This window comes from Panonychus citri, unplaced genomic scaffold (genome assembly GCF_014898815.1).
Source record: "Panonychus citri isolate SS breed McGregor unplaced genomic scaffold, ASM1489881v1 Contig00139, whole genome shotgun sequence".
NCBI lineage: Eukaryota > Metazoa > Arthropoda > Arachnida > Trombidiformes > Tetranychidae > Panonychus > Panonychus citri.
Window position 1 is genome coordinate 2,896,136 of NW_026515544.1, and position 22,331 is coordinate 2,918,466.

Genomic DNA, 22,331 nt, shown 5'->3' on the forward strand with positions numbered 1-22,331 from the left:
GCAATTGATAAATTAAACTAATTACAATTTTTTACCAAACTAAATTGATTAGATAAACAATCAACAATGATCAAGTTATTTTTTGTTACATGAAAACAATTTAAAATGAGATTAATTAATTGAGTAGGAAAAAAATGATCAACTTTTTTATTATAATCATTAATTGGTTATTATTGTAATTAAGCAGCAAGATAATGAACATGATGATGATTAAATTAACATAGATAATTAAATAGATTTATATGATTTATCAAAAACAGAACAAAACAAAAACAGCAACTCAATCAATGGTAACAATTAACAATTGATTTTTGAGAGATTGTGGTTAATTTTAAGGTAGAACAATTGAGTTTAATTGTTGACAATGATTAAGTTGCTAATTAGCTGATGATTTAGCTGATTTAATGGCACATTTAACCGCTTCCTCGAGATCCTCGAAAACCTCAATGTTTTCCTTGCGAGCGATTTCAGATAAATAAGCTCGCCCTCGATTGTAATCATCAATTGCTGCCATTGAAATCTAATTATAATAAAATTTGTGAGAGGAAAATCAATTAGTAACAATTAACACCCACCAAAAGAAATTAATAGACAACAATCAATAGTAATTGTAAATCAATTTGATTACCTGATTATCTTGAGCAACACTTTCCAATGGCATTGGTTGGACACAAAGGACAACTTTGAATTTCTGACCAAAATAATGAGTAGCCTGTTAATTAGTAAATTGTTTAAGATTAGCAGTTTGTTAAATTTTGGTTAATTGTTGGTTAATTTACCAGAATCATAGTTTCCAATTCAGGTCTTTGTCCACCAATTACAAAAAGTAAAACTTGACAACTTTCAAGTTTAGTTAAATCATTTCCCGTTGTATCCCAACGATTAATATTTGGCATGGAATAAGTTAAATTAGATTGGCTGAAAATGAGATAAGGATAATTAGTTAATCAATAATTTACTGGATTTAATTGTAAGCTAACCAGTTACTTGATTGTACCAAATAAGGATCAAATCAAATTAGTTTAACTGTATACATCATCATTGATTGTCATTTGATTTGTCAAAAGTAACGTTGGTTAATTTTTTGTCAACAACAATTAACAGAAACATATGATTTTTTTTAACCACTCAAGATGCAATAATCAAACAATAATAACAACAACAATCAATTGTTACAATTAAAAAATCATATTGAATAAATTACTGGAAATGATTCACAATAATAACTAAATTAAACCTTGAAAGGCGAATCACATTTGATTATTATCAACAGATTTGATTTGAACAACAACAATAATCAACTAAATCACATGAAAAAAAAAACGCCAATCAAAATGATGATCATATAATAGACAATCAATTAATGATAATCAATGGATAGAATAATTAAATCAACAACAATTAAAACCTACTCTATTAAAGGAATGGCAATACTGGACCTCCAGCCTTTTGGATTATCAGATCCACCAAGATAAATATCAGCAGTCTTAATCCTTTGAGAATCAGTTAAATTGTTATTAAGTGAATCCTGTGGATAAGAAAATACAAATTCAAGAAACACAATTAATCAACTAAATCATAGGAAGTAATTAAGAAGTAGGAAAAAAAAAGTAAAGAGTTAACTGTTAATAGGAAATGAGATCAAGGACCCAAAGTGAAAGATATAATTTGCTCAGTTTGTTGACATGATTACGAAAACTATTCAGTAAATGATTAACTAACTAACAGGATGATGTTCATTAATAATCATCATCATCTTCAAGTGCAATTAGTAAATCATAAAGTACAGAATTGCAATGTTTACTTGCAACAATCAACAATCAAAAATAAACAAAAGTTTATAAAAAATCAAATCAACAATAAACAACATCAAGTTTATTAACTGTCATTTATAATTAAAAGTTAATTGTTACACCTTTAATCAATGATATCTAATCATTTTACAACAATATTGTAAATACAAATTCATTTGTAATTATTAGTAACAATTTATAATAAGTTAATCATTCTGGTTCATTGAGCTTTTGTTGATTAAGTTAATTAGTGCTGAGAGGCAATTAAATTTGGATTCTGATTGATTAGTTTTTTTTTTAATTCTTTAATTGTCTCGACAGTTAATTTTAGTAACTATAAACAACAGAAACTATTTATAATTAACTGATCACAGTTAACTAATCATCATCATCATCAACCCATAATCTTAATTGTGATAGTTTTAATCAGCTGAAGCTTTTTAAACGTTACAATTGTTTGATTTCACTTGTTAATTGAAATGCAAATTGTAATTGGCTTAAGGCAATTATAATTGTCACCGTTGTAATAGTTAATCAGTTAATTTATTTAATTAACCATAAAAAATAAATCATATCTCTCAAGGTTGATTGTTTTCTTTTTCTTCTTGATTAGTTGTAATTAAGTTAAATTATCATCTCGTTTTTTGTATTGTTCAGCTAATTGTGGTTAATTAGTTGATTTCTTGTTTATGTTTATACTTTAATCACGTTAATTGTAACAATTAACGGAAAAGATTTATATACATATATGTATATGCTTTCATTTTTTATTAGTATTTAATCATTAATTGTAATCAACACGCTAATAAATATAAATCATTGTGGTGATTAAAAAAAACTGATTGTCTCAAAATAATTAATGATGAAAATTATTTTAACTTTGATTAACAATTTGTCAAGTATTGATTGTGACTGATCACAATCAATCATTAATCCAGATGATGATCATCCGGCAATTAAATGGATCCCATTGAATAATCATCAACAATTAACTAATAAAAGGTAAGATAATTGAAACAATTGATTCTAATCAAGATGCTTGACACAATTAAAATTAATTGAGGACAATTTGAATATCAATTGATGATTAGAATTGCAATTAACTAATGTACATATTGTCAATTAATCAACTCATTATCTGTTTACAATTAAATTATTTCATCTAATTAAAATGATTTCATTGTTATTATCTTCAATCAAAAAAATATCGATTGAAACAATTAAGTCAATCACTTTTGATTAAACAAAACGAAACAAAATCAATTTAAATGTCATAATTGTGATTGTAACAGGCAACAATTAATAATCTCATTATAAACTTTTATGATTTAATTATCATATGGTGTTAGAATGATCAGTTAATTGTTGTGCTAATTTGGGTAGAGACAAATTGATGACAATGTAATTAACTTAAATAATCCAGAGACAAGATAATCTAAGCTCGTTATAAGTTATTAAAAGGGTAAATTGAATGTGCTAATTGTCACCGACTTACCTTTAATTGTTGTGGTTCCCGTTGACTATCAATTTCATCACAATTGTCACACTTATCATCTAATTGAGGGCAATTGACTAGAGAAGTCAAAAAATTAACGGTGGGTGACAAGGTCGGTGAGGTGGTTGGTGGTGGGTTGATGTTTACAAAGTGAGATGAACCCTCAGTTGAATTGGAACTTGATTTGGATAGTAAATTGTTTGATTTTAGATAATCAAGAATTAAGGAGCAAAATTGTTTAAAGTTAATTGTAGTTGTGTCCGAATTGTTGTTATTAAAATGGTGATTGTTATTTAGTTGGTGATGATGATGGTGATGAAGATGATGATGAGTTTGCTGTTTATCATTTGTATCATTAAGGTGTTGATGATGATGAGAATGAGAATGATGATTAAGGTGATGATGATGATGATGATTAGAATGATTTGAATCAATTGATTGTTGTTGATGATTTGGTGTGATTGAGGTAATCAGGTTTGTTGTTGTTGTTGTAGTTGTTGATTGATGTTGATTATGAATATGATTTTGTTGTTGATGAATATGATTATTATGATGTTGATGGTTAAGATTATTATTATTAATTGTAGTATTAAATTGATTAGAAGAATAATTTTCTTTGGTAATGTTATCAGAAGTATTAATTGTTAAATTGTTATTGGTTGTTGGTAAATTTGTTGGTAAGTTAATTTCAATTAGGTTATTGATCAAGTTATCATCCAAATCGTTTCCGGTCAACATTAGGTAAGCTAATTTAGTGTCAAGTAATGATAAACATCCTGTATACATATCGCAACAAGAATCATAAACTTCCTTGACCTTCATCAGTTCATAAGGTGAAAGGATATTGGTAAGTATATGATGAGCAGATAACGGTAATTTATCACCCTGGACATTTGACCCTTGGTCAGTTGAACATGCAACTAAATCTACCTCAACACCACCACCATTATCATCAGTATTGATATTATTATTATTATTGTTATTGTTGTTGTTATTATTATTAACAATATCAATACTTTTACTGTTACAACCTTTAATTTTTGATTTAATTGTTTGATTACGAGAAATCATTATGGGAATATAATTAAGCGCTGCAGGTATTTGATTGAACACTGGCATCCCCTTGCGTTCAACTAATTTCATTAGCAATTTACGTCCACCCTTTAGGATATCATGTTCACTAGAAGGATAAATTAAATGTATAATTAGTTAAATTGTTGTTCCAAAAAGTAGTTAATTGTTACTCTTACTATTGTGATATTGGTTCCCCGTTAATTATTGGCTCTAAACTTGGAAACAAATCGATAACAAGTACTAATTTCTTGGTGGTTGCGGCAATGAAACTAACTTCAATCATGGAAGCAATTGATCGGGTTTGATTATCGATTACGAAAAATAGAACTTGAGAATTCTGTGTTAATTATTATGAAGAAGAAAAAAAGAACAATCAATTTCAATTCAAAATAGAGAATTAATTTCCATCAAATAATCAAAGTTAATAAACGTCAAACAAACTCACAATTTAATCTAATCCTTATTTTATGTGTTTATGTCAATAGAACTACAATAGAATCTTTTTTTTCACTGATTGTTGATTGTTTGTTTTCTTCTTCCTATTAAATTGTTACCTTAATGTTTACAATCAACCGTATAATCTGATATCAAGTGTATTTAATTTAAATTGTTGTTGTTGATTATTGAAGAAAAAGAGTTGACGTTTGTGTTAGAAATAGAGGTTAACTGAAGGGAATTAGTGATTTAGTGTTTTCGTTGTAGTAACATGATGATTCTGAATTTGATTCTGATGATGGAAAAGGATGATGATGATGATGAGAAGTGGAAAAAACTAAGTGACGGGGAAAAAGTGTCTATTCTGGCTAAATGCCTTGAGGAGGTTGAAATAGACACAGAGAGAGAGATAGAGAGGTTAAGATTTTGGTGGTGAAAAAGAAAGAGAAGATAAATTGTAGACAGAGGATGAGAAGATGAAGAAGAAGAAAAAAAAATGAATCGAATGAGGAAAAGATGTTGAATAATTTTGATTGAATTGTTATCATCATCATCAGTAAATTGTTAGTTGATTGTTGTTTTTCTGATCAGGCCTTTCCTCTTTGCTAATATTTACTAATTGATAGATTGACATAAACACAGGAACAGTTTGATTAGTAATTAGTATTTACATTGGATTGAGTTTGACATTAAATTGATTATTTGTAAGAATTAACAGATTAACAGGTAATCAATTAATTGTACTAATTGATTTTTAGATTAACTGATTGCGAACCTTTTTTGCTTTATCCTCTAATTCAATCAACTCAGGTTCCCAATGATCCTTTTGCTGGTTAATTGATCAACGTCGTAATTTAATCAGTGATAACAAGAGAAACATAAATATCCACATTGGTAACAATTAATCAGAATTTAAAGATGATGATTAAGATGAAAACGATGAAGCACCAAAAACGATGGATAATAAGACAATTAGATGGTGATTTTGACATGTAAAAAAAAGAGATGATGATAAATGAATTGAATAAGTTTTACAATTAACGATTAAGATGATTAACTGATAATTACCGGATCATAATAAGTTATATTTAAAGCTTTTAACATCGGTATTGCAATATCTTTCCTCCATGTTGTTGGATTACAAGAACCACCGAGAAAAACAGTTGATTGATTAATTAAGACGTTACCATGAAGACTATTGTTACCTGGTGAACTTGGTAACATTTCACCTGAGGCTAGAAAGTGAGATGGATATTGAGAGAGAGAGAGGAAGATAAATTATTGATTTTACACGTTGATTGTTGATAATTAAATGACGATGATTGAAAACAAATGATGAGGAAGAGATGAAAAGGAAAAACAAGAAGCAGAAAAAAAATCAACTGTTGAAAACCGGTGAGAAGGTAAAGTAGAAAACGATGAGGATGGAAAACTGTTTTTTCTTCTTCTTCTCTTCTCTTTCTTTTCTTTCTTTTTTACTTAAATGTTCATCTTTTCATCTTCATCTCCAGGAAGAAAATAAGATTGATAAATAGACAGTAAAAGAGAGGAAGAAAGAGAGAAAGAGAGAGAAAGATGATGAGATGATGAGGAAGATGATGAAGAGAGAGAGAAAAAATTTTGTAGGAAAAAAGTGTAAGAACCAATGACAAGTATATGGATCGAGCTCTAACCACTGATGCAGTTTTGTTGATGGTTTGGAAGAGAAAGAAAGAGAAGATGGAAGAGAAGAGAGAGAGAGAGAAGGTTGCTTAGGTGATAAAAAGGAAGATGGAGAAAAAAGAAAGAGAAAAAGAAAGAGAAAGAGAAGAGAAAAAAAAATGAGAAGAAGTTGAGCAAGAATATGAAGAGCAGAATCACAAGTTCCAACGTTAACTCAACATAGTTGAAATTTATTCTCATCTTTGTTTCTCTTCCTCATCAACAGAATCATCATCATCCTGATGATGATGATAAAAGAAAGAGGAAAAAAAAAGAAAGAGAAATGATGATGAAAACTTTTTTCCAATCAATTCTATTAATATCATCATGTATCTTTCGGCTCGATATCTTTTTCCCCCTGAAATTTTGATTGATTGTAAGACGAAGGTGATTTAATCTGATTGCTGATGATTAATATCACTTTGGACACATAAATTTTATTCATTGATATTATGCTGATTGGGAAATAAAGTTAATATTTTAATCAACTTACCTTTTGTTGTTATTGTTGATTGATCATCAGCTGATTGTTTTCTGGTTGACAGTTTGAGATAAGTATCAACATGTTGTTGTTTAGGTCGTTTTGAATTAATCGTTGATTTAATTGCTGATAAAGGTTTTAATTGATGAATTTTCCATGATGATTTACTAATCATTATTATCTCATTGTATGATTGTTGGTTGTCAGTTAATGATTGGGTTAATTGTAATGATTCAAAACTTTCAATCACTGGTAAAACTGGTGATGCAAATAACAAAACGATATTGATCATCACTTGGGTAATTACTTTAACGAAAGTTAAGTTAATCAACATTTGTACCATTGACAATTTAATCATTTTGATTGTTTGTGTTTTAAATTGTCACAATTTAAAATAATTGAAACATACAACAAGTTTCAATTTGATTGTTTATTGGTTAACAAATTAACTGGTTCACAATAAAATGTTTAATGAGTTGATCATTTGTTGATTAATTTGATATTTAAATGAAACAGGTAAATTAATTTTAATGTTCATCTTTGTGGTTAATTAGGAAAAAATTGGGAATTTAATTGGTTTGATGAGTAGGTTTGAAGTGAACAATTAACTTGAACAATTAACTATTTGTGAGTGTGTTCAATTGTTGTCAACACTAATTAACTAATGAGAGGAAGAGGAGGAGAGAGTGACAAGTTAATCAAACAACTAAATTAATCGGGAGCAATTAAGTGAGAGAGAGAGAGAGATTAATTTAATGAGTGAGTTGATTATCATCTTAATCAACAGCATGTTAATCAGTTGATTGCAATAATCACCATGATTAACATGATTGATAAATTGTTTTCTCACAAAATAATTACAACTGTTGAAATTGTTAAATTGAATCAGATGATGACCTTCTTGATTATAATCAATTAGAAGGACAAATTAACCAGTGGTGACAATCACAATTAACAATAATCAGTGTAACAATTGATTGCTTATTGTTTCAATTGTTTCTTCAATTGATCATCTTTTTTTGATCGTTAATTATCACGTTTAATTGATTAATCAATTGGACTTCAACATAAAGTTTGTAATTAAATTTAATCAACAACAAAAGGTAATAAGGTAGTTAATTGTTATTAATAGATTTTCTTACTTAATTAAATACCTAATGATTCTTATTATTATCTAATCAATAATGATTAAGGCTATTAACCATTGGCAATTAGCTTAATTGTTGATCACACTTATTGGGCAATCAATTAAAATGTTCTTGGTAAATTATTATTACAAAAGGATTTAGGATTGTTAATTGTAATCTAAATCATTAGATAAACTGTGAAAGTACAATCAGTATAATTTTACTGATTCATGATGAGAAAAAAATGACAATTAAATCAATAGTCAACAATAGGATCAAATTGATTGTCTTGGATTATAATTAATCGATATCTGATTCAATCTAATGATATTTAATTAGATTGCTCGTTGAAGATGACATAAGTTGATTCGTTTTAATAATTTAATTGAATTTAATGAGCAGTGGAAAAAAAGTTAAATTGTTTCACGAGTTAATAATTAATCATTGGATTGATTGGAGAGCCTTGAAAATCCGATGAGTTTCAAAGTCTTGAATGAGTTTGAAAATCAAGAAAAGTTTACGAGTCCGAATCGAGGCAAAAAGTGTCTACAACACCGGGGGTTCCCAAGTGGTCTCCCTCCCAAGTACTAACCCGGCCCGAAGCTGCTTAACTTCGGAGATCGGACGGGATCCGGTGCTTTCAGCTTGGTATGGTCGTAGACGAGAGAGATGATGATAAGTCAGTATTTAAACCTTTCTATCGATAGATGAGCCTAAGGACCGAAATTTGTATCACCAGTAGTTTTAGTTATAAAAGAAGAGAAAAACTATTTTTTAACAATAGTGAGGAATTGGAAGCAAATTTTTAACGTGACTGATTAAATTCTGTCAATTAACTAATTGTTTGTTAGGAACAGAGATCTAAATTGATTTCCATGATATAACATCTCTTATTTCAGCTATCAAAGTGAAAGTAAAGAGTATAACCTTTGATTAAATCAAATCAAAGTACAACAGTTAATCATCACTTTATGTGCTGATCAAATTAAGAAATTAATTAGAAAACAGAGCCATCTCTTGGTGAGAAAATAGACTAACCGAAAGTTTTATTAACATTGATGAACGAAGTAAATTGTAAGAAACTAAATTTAATTGTCCTGCTTTTAAAAGAGAGAGAGATTATAGTAAACCCAAACGAAAAAGAAACATTCAATGTGAACCAGTCGATTTTGACCAAAACTGTTCTAGCTTTGGGTCGTTCTCAATATTGGACCATTTCGATTTCGAGACTGAACCGCCTCTGGTGCTGCCATCGATCGACCATCTAAACCACTGACTTAAACTTGAGAGTTAAGATCTGTAATTAGCGCCCTCTGAGCGAAGTGATTCTAATCTTCTCTTAATTGATAAGGTAAGAGAGATTAATTTTCTTTAATTGTTTGGCTTCGACTCAACAATCACCTCAAAGATCATCAATTGGAATTTACTGAAATTGAAATTCTATCGATCAGAGTTTCTTAGTATTTTTTTGTCGCTGGACAAATAGAATAGAAAAGTGAACGTATAAACAGAAAGAGGAAAAGAAAGAGGAGAAGATGATGAAGATGAAGATGATAAGTTGTATTACAAGTCCGCCCATGGACAAGCCTTAATAGCGTAATGTGAGTGTCCCTTGGAAAGTTTGGTTCTGCCAAGTGAAAGTTTCGTTCTAAGGACTCATCTCGTTTTCTTCGGATTCCCATTGAATCTTCCTTATAAAACCAATTGAATTTCGAGTAACCAGTTTCATTTAGACTTTGTCTTTAATTGTGATAACATTAAAATTTCTGTGAAATTGTGATACACCAACAACAATTAACCCAAACTTAATTCGTTAATTGTGCCAATTCTTCAATTCGACCAAACAACAATTTAAATCCAAGTCAAGTTCCAATTTTACAAAATGAAAGTTTTACATTCGGTAAGAAAAATAATCATCACAATTAATCATCTAAATTAATTTTCTTCTTGTTTTCCTATAAAGTTGAATTGGTCAACAATTTGTCCACTTTCTCTCTCTTGTGTTTGTGTTTTCTTCATCTAATTTGTCCATTAATTATTCTTGTTAATTGTTATCCAGATTATCCTCTTATTATCCCTAATCGGGTTATCATTAACCCAGGAATATGTGACCTCTGACCCTTCATCGTATCAATTCAATTATACTACAAGTGATTCTGATGCAAACAAGGTGTCCAAGGAAGAGCAAGGGTCAGCCAATGGTCAAGTTAACGGTAAATATGGTTACGCTGATAAATTAAATGAGTGTTACTTTCAACCGGATGGACGTTACTATCAACCAGGATCATCTTGGCATCCATATTTACCACCATTCGGTATCAATAAGTGTAGTCTTTGTACCTGTCAGGTAATTTTAGTGAAATGATTGGAAACAAAAACCTTCAATTAACTAATTGTTTATGTCCAATTTTTCATCTAGAATATAACTTTAAAGGTAACATGTCGGCGACATTTCACTTGTCCACCTTTGGCCTGTGACCCTGAACAATCAGTTCGTGAGCATCCAACTGATTGTTGTAAAAAGTGCCCAGGTAAGCAATTAAATGAAATGTTAGCAATTGTAATGCAAATTGATTGATTAACTAATTGTTTTCTTTTTAATTTTCTCTCTGGAATCGTCAAGATTCAATTCAAGTGAAATCTTTGGACGGCGCTTTTGCTTCAGATGATGGGACAAATTTAGCCGATTCTAATCTGGACACTCAGACAACCGGAGGTAAGTCAAAGAGATTAAACCAATGATTAGATTTAATTGTCACAAAAAAAGTTTGATAATAATCAAAAAAAAAATAGAAAAAGTTTCTCATAGAAAAGCAAAAGCAAAATGTTAACCAGTAAAATCCCATAGACCATGAAAATGATAAGAAAAATCTCACCAATATTTATTGTTATTATCTACTGGTCATCATAATCATGATGGTCATAAAGTTAAAGCAAAAGTCTTGACCCATAACCAAACAAACAGTTTTTAATGTTATATTGGTCAGTTTTGTTGTTTAGAGACAAAATTCTTATAGTGAAAGTACTGACCATCGATAGCAAAACAACAACAACAAACTAAATGGTGGCGAAGAAGCAAAAAGTTTCTTGGTCGCCCATGTTTCTTATCTTGACCTCAGGTCACCAAGTCGCGACATCGAGACATATCAATTGCCGTACTTAAGTTAATTATCTTGTGAAAGTTAATTATATATACTGACCAAAATTCAAGCCAATCATCTGATGATAATCTCTACCTTTTCCTTTTCTCTTTCTACTGACCACTTAGTCTGTGTCCTCCTTGGGCGTCTCTATCCCAATGGTCATCGATGGCATCCACACGTTACCCCTTTTGGTGAGATTAGATGTGTAAAGTGTGTTTGTAAGGTAAGAAATTAGTTAATTGTTGATTTATCTTCAAGTTTCTCTTTTATTACAAAATCTAATTGCTCTTAATTATCTTTACAATTGGTCAACAGAATGGGTCAATTAAATGTAACCGATTGAAATGTCCAAGGGGCAAATGTACAAACTCACCAATGATGAAAAAGTGTTGTCCTAATTGTGGAGATGATCAAAAATCAATCAACGATTAAGTTGATTAACTTTTTTTTTCTATATATAAATTATATTGAATTTTGTAAATTAATCATTTATCTCTTTTTCTTTACCCAATCAATAATTAGTTAATTGTTGATTCGACTTTCATTTGTTTAACTTTTTCCTTCAACTTTTTCTCAACTCTTTTTTTTCAATAATTTATATTATTATTCAATTTAATTGTCTATTTATTAATTTAATTGCAATTCTAGTTGGTCAACAATCAATTATTTCAATTAACAACTAATAATTGTAATCAACTTGTCAAAATCATCATCATCATCATCATCATGTAAATAATAAAAACATCAAATCAAGACAATTGTATAAAAATCAAAACAAATTTAATAAATTGTAAACAATTAGCTTAATCATTTGAAATCAGTTTCATTTTTTTCCTGTTTTTTTTAATCACAATGACGTTAACAATTAACTGATCAATTAAAATCCTAAAACTTTTAATCAAATGATAATATTAACAATAGTAATCAAATTGATCAACCATATTGTTTACTTCAACTTTCACAATTAACTGATTGTGATTTGTTACCGGATTTTCAATTGAATGAATTAAAATCAATTTCACTAATTTTGAACAATCATCCCTCCGCCCCAACAATTATCAGATAATCAACTTAATCACAATTTGGCATCAATATTAAATTTTTAACCTTTACCAATGTGTACAATCAATAAGAGACGAGATATTAATCAGTTAATTGTAACAATCAAGAGATTTTGAGTTCATTGCCACCTTCATAAATATAAAAGTAAATATTAACAGTTAACAATTAACTGATTTCTTTTCAACAAACCACAATTAGAACATAAGAGAAAGTAAAAAAGAAACGATTTAATTGTAACAATTTAAATTCTGCCAAAGAAAAATTTCCTTCCATCTCTTAATTGTTACTCGATTTACCGAGTCACTTTTCCCATAATAATTTATAAGCAAATTGTATTAGTTGATTGTTGCTAATTCTGTTCTTCTCCCAATCAACGAAAGTTAATCACAATCAACGAACATAATCAAATTAAACAAACATACAGTAGCAATAAATTGTTAATCATAAACAATTGATCTGTCAGTTATCTAATAACATGTATGTACTTATGAAGATGAAGTGGATTGTGTTTAATTAATTGTTATTATTATACTTGAACAATTAACAATATCAAGTTGTTTTTAATCAATTTATATTATGTTCCATGGGATAGGAATTAACTTTAACCATTTCAAGTGAATTAATCGTTGAATTAATATAATTCATTTGATTCCGTTTTTCTTAACGTTTTGTCTTACCTTTTGTTTTAATTAATGTCGCCAACATGTTGATTGACATTGATGATATTTAATGATAATAATTATGATGATGATGATTGTTAATTGTTGTACATTTCAATTGGTAATAAGGTTAGTTGCTTAAGTGGATAATTAAGATAATTAATTGTTTTTAAATGGAAAGACAGAAAATACCTTTCATTTTATGCAAAAAAAAAACGTTGATGCTTTTATTTGATGTTTTTAATTGTTATTATATTAATTATGTTTGTTTGTTATTCTCGTATGATAAATGATTTAATTATTTGATTTAATGATAATTAGGGTGATGATGAGGATGATGAGGATGACGTAGATAATGGTGATGATAATGTTGTTGTTTACCGATGATTAGGGTTGATTTGTTTTTTTTTAATCGTTTGTCATTTGTTGTTAATTGTTGTTGTAAATACTGGAAATTAAATCATGTTTTGTTTTATGATTATCACCAATCAAAGCTTATTGATTGGTTTTATTAATCGTTGTGTATATTTATATATTTATAATTGTAGTTTTTTTTGGATAATAATAATTATAAGTGTACCTTTTGTTAATTTCCTCATGATGATAATAATAATGATGAGAATGATGATGATGATGATATAACCATTGTCAGGCTATATGATATTATTAACAGAACAATCTAAATGTTGAAAGAGGGATAAACAGAGGAAAGAAATGAAGAGAAAAGATAATCAGGGACGAAGATGATAAAGAAGATAATTGCTTGGATGAGGATTGGCGCCAATGGTTTAAGTCATTTTAATTATTCTGCTGAGCCAACAAGTGCTTCGTCCATCAAATCATCATCAATCAAATAAGGTGATCGTCGAGAGGCGAGACTGGATATCGATTGATTAGATGGTGACTCTGAGATTAGATTACTAGATGAATTAGATGGCGGCGGATTACAGATACTATTCAGATTATTTCCAGAGGTATTTGTAGTGGTATTGGCGGTGGAGGCAGTGGTTGTGGTGGTGTTTGAAGTGGTGCCTGAGGTTGGATTGTTATTGTCTTCAGTATTGCAGCTGGTGACACTATTACTGTTAGCCGAGTCAGAGGGATCGTTTGAAGAGGATCCAGGTAAATTTGGACTATTTCTTGAACTGTTTCCGGTTACAGTTGCCGTTTCAACAATTGGATTATCATTTATGTTGGATATTTGTGTAGGTGGGGGTGGGGGTGGTGGAGGTGTTGACTGTTGTTGTTGTTGTTGTTGTTGTCCCTGAGTTTGTGGAGATGATGAAGATAAGGGAGATGTGGGAGCTTTGTTGGATGAAGACAAGACGTTGTTAGTTGTTGATTTATCTTGAATTGTCTCACTGGTTAAGGTGCTTGGTGTAACTGTTGCTGAATTGGTGGCTGAGCCAACGATAGAACTTGGATTACTGGATGTAGAGGATGATACACCTTTCTCATCTTTCTTCGATGATGGAGCTGTTGCAGTTCCTGCAAAATCTATGATTAACCCTTCCTCGTCTTCGTCGTCATCGTAATCATCATCAATTAAGCTTATTGAGGAGCTTTGAGGTTCACTGGTAACGGGTGCTTGTGAGTTACTGACAGTTGACACATTTGGTAAAGATGATGTGGAGGATGAAGTTGCTGTTGGAACAGTGGTGGTAACTGTTGATGTACTATAGCTTTCATTAGGTGTTGAAACTCTTGAATTTGCTGTTGTTGTAGAGGCGATTGTTTCTTTCGGGGAGTTTGAAGGTTCTCGTTCAACCTCTTCTATTGATTCAGTTGGGATTAGAAGTGGTGGATTTTGTAGAGCATCGGTGAACATTGAGCTCTCCGCTGGTGAACTTGGTGTACTGGTAGTGGTTAACTTGGAATCACTGGAGCTACTCACTCCACTTAATCGATCGCGATTATTTGAAACAATCTCACTTGATCCAGTGACTTTTGCTTCGTTATCAACGAAACTACTTGTTACACCTGAACTTTTGGAAGCAATTGAATTGCTTGCAGATACAAAGTTTGTAGGGAAATTGGAACTTGCAATGGATGGATTAGATGTTGAAAGTGACTGTTGTTGATTGATTGGATTACTGTTGCTGTTGATAAGACCATTATTTGAATGGGTTGGTTGGACTGATGATGAAGATGCACTGGTGGTTGTTGACAGGGAAGATGCTGATGAGAGACTTGATGAGATTGTACATGATTGAAATTTTGTCGAATGATCGAGTTTGTCACTGGTTGATGATAAAGATGAACTAGCAAGAGAATCTCGAGTTCCATAGAATGATTTTTTAGGGAAACCCATCGAAGCAGAAGTTGGTTGTTGTTGTTGTTGTTGTTGTTGCTGTTGGTGCTGCTGGTGTTGGTGTTGATAGGGATGTTGATGGGGATGTTGTTGGTGTGCGTGTTGTTGATGTTGATGTTGATTTTGATTTTGATGTGAATGTTGATGAGCATGAGGATGGGGATGGGGATGCTGTGAGTGCTGTTGTTGTTGTTGTTGTTGCTGCTGCTGCTGCTGGTGATGTTGTTGATAATGTTGGTGTTGATGTTGGTGCTGTTGATATTGTGGGTGATATTGAGAATGTTGTGGCGGTTGGTTACCAGCACCAGAGTTGAAGTTTGATGAAGACGAGGGCGGCACAGATTGATTTGATGAAGGCCCATGTCCACTAGGTCCGGTCATTGGTATATTATTACTAGACATTGGATTGGCATTGGAGTTACCTGATACGTTGTTAGTGTTACTACTTGAACCAACTCCTGAAGATGTTGAATCTTTTGAATTGAAATTATTATTGGGATTATTAGCAAAACCGCCGGTTGCAGAGTTATTGTTATTACCATTATTGGAATTTGAATAACTATTTGAATTATTGGAAGTGTTACTATTATTAGTATTATTGTTGTTATTGGTATTGGTATTATTCACATTTCCAGAGCTATTATTATTATCATTTTTATTATTGTTCACTTGTTGCTGACTATTTGCAATTCTCGGGATTTTGGGTAACTGTGCAATGTTCATTCGTGGTATGGCAGCGTCAATCATGGCCTCTGTGGATTGAACTTTAGCTTTGTTAGCTGAATTGGAAGATGAAACTTTACCAGCAACTGAACGATTATAGAGGGAAGATGCTTTAGGTGATGAGTTAGATGTTCCTGGTTTGGGTGAGTTAAGTGAACCCGATGAACTAGATACCAGAGTTGAACCTTTAAAATTGGTGCCTGATTTGTTTGGTCCACCCAATTGTCGCTTTAAACCGGGTGTTACTCCTTTCGTTGATTTTAATGAATTAGTTGTCGATGTGGCGGATCCTTTGATACTTGATGAACCAGGCAAAATGTGTTTCTTTGATTTGAATTCAGGCATCGTTGATGAAGGTTTGGTTTTGGTAACTGTAAATTTTAATGTGTTTCCGGAAATCGGCTTCATTGTGAATTGATCAGAACTACGACTGTACTTAACTTTACTCTCAGCTATTTTGTTAATTGAACTTGATGAGACTGCATTTGCATTCAAGCGACCAGGTCCTCCGACGTTTCCACTGCTTGAATCTGGTCGATTAGGACAGTTTTCCAATTTAATTGGTGTACCATCAGCTGAAAGTGATCCTTGACCACCTTCACCGGGAACACTATTGGTACTTCTCAATTTATCGATAACAGCACTTAATGAACCTTGTCGACGTTTTTGAGCGATTAGTGACTTAGCATTTGATTGAGATTTAGCGGATACACCTCCGGATGATGTCGGTGCTGAGGATGATAAACATGAAGATGAAGATGAGACTGGGGGACTTGCTGATGAGTTAGAAGCACTTTTGGAGATGGTTATACCTGAATTTGGTGCTGATGCGTTTTGTGGGGATCGGTACTTCAAGCCTGGTTTAAGTCTACCAGATGAATCTGCTCCTCCTTTGACTATTCTGCCTGCTTTAGATGAACCAACTTTAGGTGATGATTTAGGTGAGTAGGATGTTGCTGATCCATTGTTTTCTAGGTCACTTAATTTGGGAGACGCTCCTTTATTAATTTTATTCAACAATCTTTCACCAATCTTAGTCTTATTAATATTTGCACCAAGAGTTCCAGCCTTTTTAACCTTTATCGATGGGCCATTGGTTGAATTTACACCGGTTAAGTTTGGTTTAACATTAAGTGTCAACGGAGGCAGAGATTGATTTGTGCCACCGTTTGTGACAACGTCCATAAAACTGTATGCACCGCCTCCTCCTCCACCAGTGGCTGCAACTTCACCAGAAGTCATGATCATTGGCGGAGGCATGAGGACACCAGCCACTGCCGCAGTTGAGGAAACTACGACGGCTTTACTTATGCTGTCAACACTTTCAGCTCGCTTCCGTTTTCGCTCTTTCTTTATGGCGATTTCCTCTTCGATTGATCCACCACCAAAGTTTCCTCGTTTACCTGTCATTCCTGGACCATCAACACCAGCAGAAGAGCACCGACGTCCATCACCAGCGGTTCCATTGGTTCCTCCTCCTACTCCACCACCACCGTTACCTTTTGGACCTCTTTTGTTCATTGGGACAGTAAATTGTTTATTTGAATTGTTTGGTCCAGTAGGTTGTCCATCAGGTAAATTCATGTTATGAATTTCCTGAAGTGATTTGATCAACGCTTGTTGCTCATTACTCCCATCTTCACTTAGACCAGATAAAGAGTTACTATTTTCATTGCAATTTTCAGCGCTTCGGTTTCTTTTAGGTCCACGTTTGTTGTTAGGCTTCATTGGAGGTAGAGACATTGGATTAGCAAAGTCGGTGTAATCAAAGTTAGAAAAATCATTCAAGTCAGCTGATAAATTAGATCCTGAGCCCGGTCCTGGTCCGGGTCCCGGACCGGGCCCAGGGCCAGGGCCCGGGCCTGGGCCTGGACCTGGACCTGGACCTGGGCTTTGTCCGGTATTGGCCCCTGGAAAGGACATCGAGGAGTTTGGGTACTGAAAATTGTTGCTGAAATCAGCAGTAAAGTCACTCAAGTTTAAATTTTGTGAACCATTAAAGTTACTGTTCGGTGTACCAGGTTCTGTTTTAGGTCCCGCTAGCATAGACTCAAGCGATCGGGGAGCATTGGAAAAATTTACATCGTAACCTGAAGCATTTGGATTACCACCTCCTCCTCCTCCACCACCCAGAGGATCAGAAGAAGATGGACGTTGTGTCGGACAGTTAATCATCTGGGGATCCCCAAAATTTTCCATGAAATCATTTACTGGGGTAGTTATATCTCTCATAAAATCTTCCTCACTCGCTTTACGCTTAGGACTACGACCTGTTGCACTTCCCGGACTTTTTACATCGCCAGTACCTTTTCTTTTACGTTGCTGTTTTGGTTTAACACCAGGTTGTTGTTGCTGTTGATTCATTTGGGGTAAAACTCCTGCAACATTACTGCCTCCAACTACTTGTTGACCAACAACTTGTGGTCCTTGTTGACAGTTTTGCTGTGACTGATTGTACATATTAAATGTTTCTTTACGCGAATTAGCTGCTGGTACATCACTTAACATGTTCAATAACATTGCATTCGGTTTCTGTTGAGATTGCATTAAGTTTCTTTGTTGGTTTGGGTTCATTCCTCTCATTTGTTGTTGTTGATGAAATTGTTGCCCTTTTCCTTGTATTGGCCCTTGTAAATTGTCTAATAAGAGTGAGAAAAGATATTGATATAATAATTAATAAAGCGATTTTAGCAGAGAGACTAAAGATGATAATTTAATCAAATAAATGAAAGAAACTAAAATGCAATCGGTTGCTTTAGAAGCATTTAATTGGGATCAACTTAAGCCAAAAATGTTAATGGGGCAAGAGATTAACGATTATTAGGGTTTGTATTATTTAATAATAGTAAAAGAAACAATTTGAATCTATCAGAACAGGAGAGAGACTAATTGATAACCAAAGATGCACGAATCGGTATCATTTTCAACAATCTTCCAAACTTACTTGTGGGTCTATTACTCTGGTTCTGCAATTGTTGCTGATAAGGAATTTGATTCATTTGTGGATTCATTTGTTGATTCATTTGTTGATTCATTTGAGGATTCATTTGTTGATTAATGGGTTGGTTCATTTGTTGATTCATTTGTGAATTTATCTGTGAATTCATCTGAGGATTCATCTGAGGATTCATCTGGGGATTCATCTGCGGGTTCATTTGGGGATTCATTTGTTGTGGATGAAGTTGTTGCTGCATTTGTCCAGTTAGTTGTTGCTGTTGGACAGGTTGTTGTCCTTGTTGATTTTGGTAATTCATGTAAGGTCCATTTTGATTTGATCCTAAGAATAGCAAATAAAAAATTGATTAGAATTCTCATATTTAATTCTAATAATGAATAAAATTGACCAACTCACCCAAAGGTAAATTCATAGGCCTCGTCGGGCCTTGTTGTAATCCTTGATTGTTGAAAGTATTAGCATTATACATATTATTATTTTGAACATTATTCATGAACTGTTGTTGATTTTGTTGATTTTGTTGTGGTTGTTGAAACTGTTGCTGCATTTGTTGTGGGTGATGTTGATGCTGGATTTGTTGCTGTTGCTGTTGCATGTACTGTTGTTGCTGCTGCTGATGCTGCTGTTGCCTATGCTGGTGCTGTTGCTGTTGTTGCATCTGAATCTGAAGATGTTGCTGCTGCTGTAAACCTTGATGTTGCATTTGTTGCTGCTGTTGATTTGGGCGAAATTGTTGATTTTGTTGAATTTGGGGCTGCTGAAATTGTAACTGTTGTTGATGTTGTTGCTGAGATTGTTGAGATTGTTGAGGTTGCTGTTGGATTTGTTGTTGAGTCTGTAAATGCTGAAGTTGCAACTGTTGTTGTGATTGTTGAGTCTGTTGCTGCATTTGATGCTGTTGTTGTTGTTGAAGCCCCTGATTCTGTTGTTGCTGTTGATGATGAGGTTGTTGAGGTTGTGGTGGTAGTTGTGGTTGTGTTGGCTGGAAAGTTCCATTTTCAAGGGAGACATTCAATTCTTTAAATTGGTTGGAGCTCAATAATTGTTGAGATAAATAAGGTGGTAAATCATCATGGTCAGTTCCATCACCATTGGTGGATAAGTTATTGAAAAATAGATCTTTGGGATTTCTTTGTTGTGTCAATCGAGCTTGTTGTTTTTGTTGCTGTTCTCTAAGAACTGCTGCTTTCTCTTGACATTTTATGATGATCGCTCTCAAAGTAACAGGAATGGAGAAACATTTTTGCATAATTTTAGATGCATATTCATCTGAACATAATGAAGAGAAACTATTTGAATCGTAAAGTTTACATTTTACATTAGTGATATCTCTAAGATCAAATTCTATGGTGGCTAAAGATTCCTCGGTGGGATGTTCAAAAGAAACATTGACAATAGACATTGAAAGAGCAGTTACTTCAAACATAAGTGAATCCATAAGTGATGGTTGTCTAACACGTCGAATACAACTGCAAATGACAGCATTAAACAGAACCTGTTGACGGAGAATAATGAGAATCTGAGGTACAGAAGTTGGATGAGTGAAGGGAATTGAAGAAACTTCAACACCTTTAAGGTCTCCAAGAGTATAGTTCATGTAATAACTATGACATTGGTCAGGCAATTGAACAAAATAAGGCCCATGATAAGACGAGAGATCTCTCATTTCACTGGAAGAAAATAAACTATTAGCAATTAGTTCAACCAGAGGAACACTTCTGGAAACAATTTCAGTAGTAGCAGTTTCTATTCCAGTAATTGCTTGAATTTTACGAAGAGTCTCAAGCGACATTGGTAATTGTTTAGGTAATCGAAGGACAAAACAGGCTGGCAATGTTGAGGAATTAAGATTACTTAAGGCAGCAAATTGAGGTAAACTTTTGCCTTCGGCTGTTTTGGTAACACTGATCAGGGAAACAGTTTGCAGTTTATGAGATGTTGAGCTTTCAATGCAAACAGATGCTGAGTAACCCAACTTTCTTTTAATAACGACTAAAAAAATATAAAAATGAATTTTGAGTTAATTGAGTGAAATTAATAGATAAAAGTAACAATGATAAGGAGAACAAATTTGTTCAAATTCTTACCATCAACCGTGAGTGGAACTGAAGACTTGGTTTTAAGGTCAAGAAGATCATAAGGCGAGATGAAAAAGGTAAGTTTCATAGGATGACCACCTTTTCGAGGCTCTAAGATACCAACAGGCGATTTATGGACCAAATTATTAGGATCATTAATAGAGCTGTAGAAAAGAAAGTTAAAAAGAAAAAGTAAAGGTCAGTTAGATGAAAATAATAGAAAATTGATCTTCATTACCTTTGTAATTGTGCTAACATACTGAGGTCAGTTTCAAGAGCATGTAAAGCAAGATAAGCTTTTGTTTTTTGTTTCTTATCTGCATTTAATTGATAAATAGCTGATAAACCATCAAGATGTTTAGTAAATTCAGTGAAATCTGAATTATTAAGGACATCGGTAATCTCAGGGCAGGAAACAGGATCAGATTGATGAGATATTTTTACTTCTTTAACACGACCATTATCAGGATTAAATTGTATCTCAACATAGAACATATCAGATGAAATGAAAAGCTCTTTACCACTTGGACCTTCTGTATACTTCAAACCAAGTTGACGGGTTATCGCTTCCAATCTTTCCATCATTGATTGAAGAGAAGTAATTTTGATCGACTTTTGAATTATATCCAAACATTTTTGAACCTGATTACGTTCAGTTGTATCATTAACGATAAAATGTCTTTTATCATGTAAAGCACTTCGAACACTTTTAATTAGATCATTCCAATCACCTTTACCTGAAGTAGAAGTGGTTATAGTAGCCATAATTAAAACCTTTCTTCCACTTTTCCTCTCTCTCTCTCTCTATCTTTCTTTCTTCCTCTCTCACTCAACACACAAAACTAGAATGTTTTTATTCACTTTTCTTTATTTTCCGTTTTCGAGAAGGAGAGAATATTTGATCTTCTTTTATCTTTTTCTCTTCTCTTTCTCTTAGCAAATGGTTTCACCGAGTAACCAACACAATTAAGACTATTAACAAGAAGCAATTAAGGTGATGAACAAAAAATTAACAAAACCAAATGACCCAACAAAAAATGGAAAACAAAATTAAATTGTCACAAGAATCTTGTCTATAGAATGAGAGAGAGAGAGAGGGGTTGACATGGGGGAGAAAAAATCTCGTTGCCTAGTAACCGATTCTCTTTTTATTGTGACTGAAACTGCGCCCAAATTGAATTCCGATTTTGGGGTAGAAAAGAAAGAAAAATTTTCTTTAATGTTAATTAATAAGAGAATTAATTTATTGAGTTAGAAGTTGATTAAATTGATTCTCTTTTCTTATTATTTTCT

At 32.5% G+C, this 22,331-nt stretch overlaps 3 protein-coding genes and 1 non-coding gene across 8 annotated transcripts; 1 reads left to right on the plus strand and 3 right to left on the minus strand.

Annotated features, from left to right (window-relative positions):
- Positions 1–119: 119 nt before the first annotated feature.
- LOC128393905 (probable serine/threonine-protein kinase MARK-A) lies at positions 120–7,650 on the minus strand. Of its 4 annotated transcripts, none has more exons than XM_053354131.1 (10): positions 6,992–7,647; positions 5,866–6,032; positions 5,573–5,626; positions 4,539–4,699; positions 4,305–4,468; positions 3,289–3,365; positions 1,413–1,528; positions 780–918; positions 629–712; positions 120–520 (listed from the first exon to the last, which is right to left on the minus strand). In XM_053354131.1, the coding sequence occupies exons 1-10, from the start codon at positions 7,335–7,337 to the stop codon at positions 377–379; spliced, it is 1,452 nt and encodes a 483-aa protein (XP_053210106.1). In that variant the 5' UTR covers positions 7,338–7,647; the 3' UTR covers positions 120–376. The 4 variants fall into 4 exon arrangements, with proteins under 4 accessions (XP_053210106.1, XP_053210108.1, XP_053210107.1 ...); XM_053354133.1 differs by having other exon boundaries at positions 3,289–3,347; positions 4,320–4,468; positions 6,992–7,646; XM_053354132.1 differs by having other exon boundaries at positions 4,320–4,468; positions 6,992–7,646.
- Positions 7,651–8,649: 999 nt separating this feature from the next.
- LOC128394521 (5S ribosomal RNA) lies at positions 8,650–8,768 on the minus strand. The gene has a single exon (XR_008326402.1). It is a non-coding gene; the product is annotated as a 5S ribosomal RNA (ribosomal RNA).
- A 481-nt stretch (positions 8,769–9,249) lies between these two features.
- LOC128393911 (chordin-like) lies at positions 9,250–11,865 on the plus strand. The gene is made up of 6 exons (XM_053354141.1): positions 9,250–10,006; positions 10,166–10,453; positions 10,526–10,637; positions 10,730–10,822; positions 11,375–11,472; positions 11,565–11,865. The coding sequence occupies exons 1-6, from the start codon at positions 9,989–9,991 to the stop codon at positions 11,679–11,681; spliced, it is 726 nt and encodes a 241-aa protein (XP_053210116.1). The 5' UTR covers positions 9,250–9,988; the 3' UTR covers positions 11,682–11,865.
- A 1,330-nt stretch (positions 11,866–13,195) lies between these two features.
- Positions 13,196–22,112, minus strand: LOC128393901 (mediator of RNA polymerase II transcription subunit 1-like). Of its 2 annotated transcripts, XM_053354126.1 has the most exons (6): positions 21,277–22,111; positions 21,048–21,202; positions 19,357–20,952; positions 18,949–19,281; positions 16,817–18,643; positions 13,196–16,735 (listed from the first exon to the last, which is right to left on the minus strand). In XM_053354126.1, exons 1-6 carry the CDS (start codon positions 21,801–21,803, stop codon positions 13,773–13,775), a joined length of 7,401 nt encoding a protein of 2,466 aa, XP_053210101.1. In that variant the 5' UTR covers positions 21,804–22,111; the 3' UTR covers positions 13,196–13,772. The 2 variants fall into 2 exon arrangements, with proteins under 2 accessions (XP_053210101.1, XP_053210100.1); XM_053354125.1 differs by having other exon boundaries at positions 13,196–18,643; positions 21,277–22,112.
- Between the last annotated feature and the right edge of the window lie 219 nt (positions 22,113–22,331).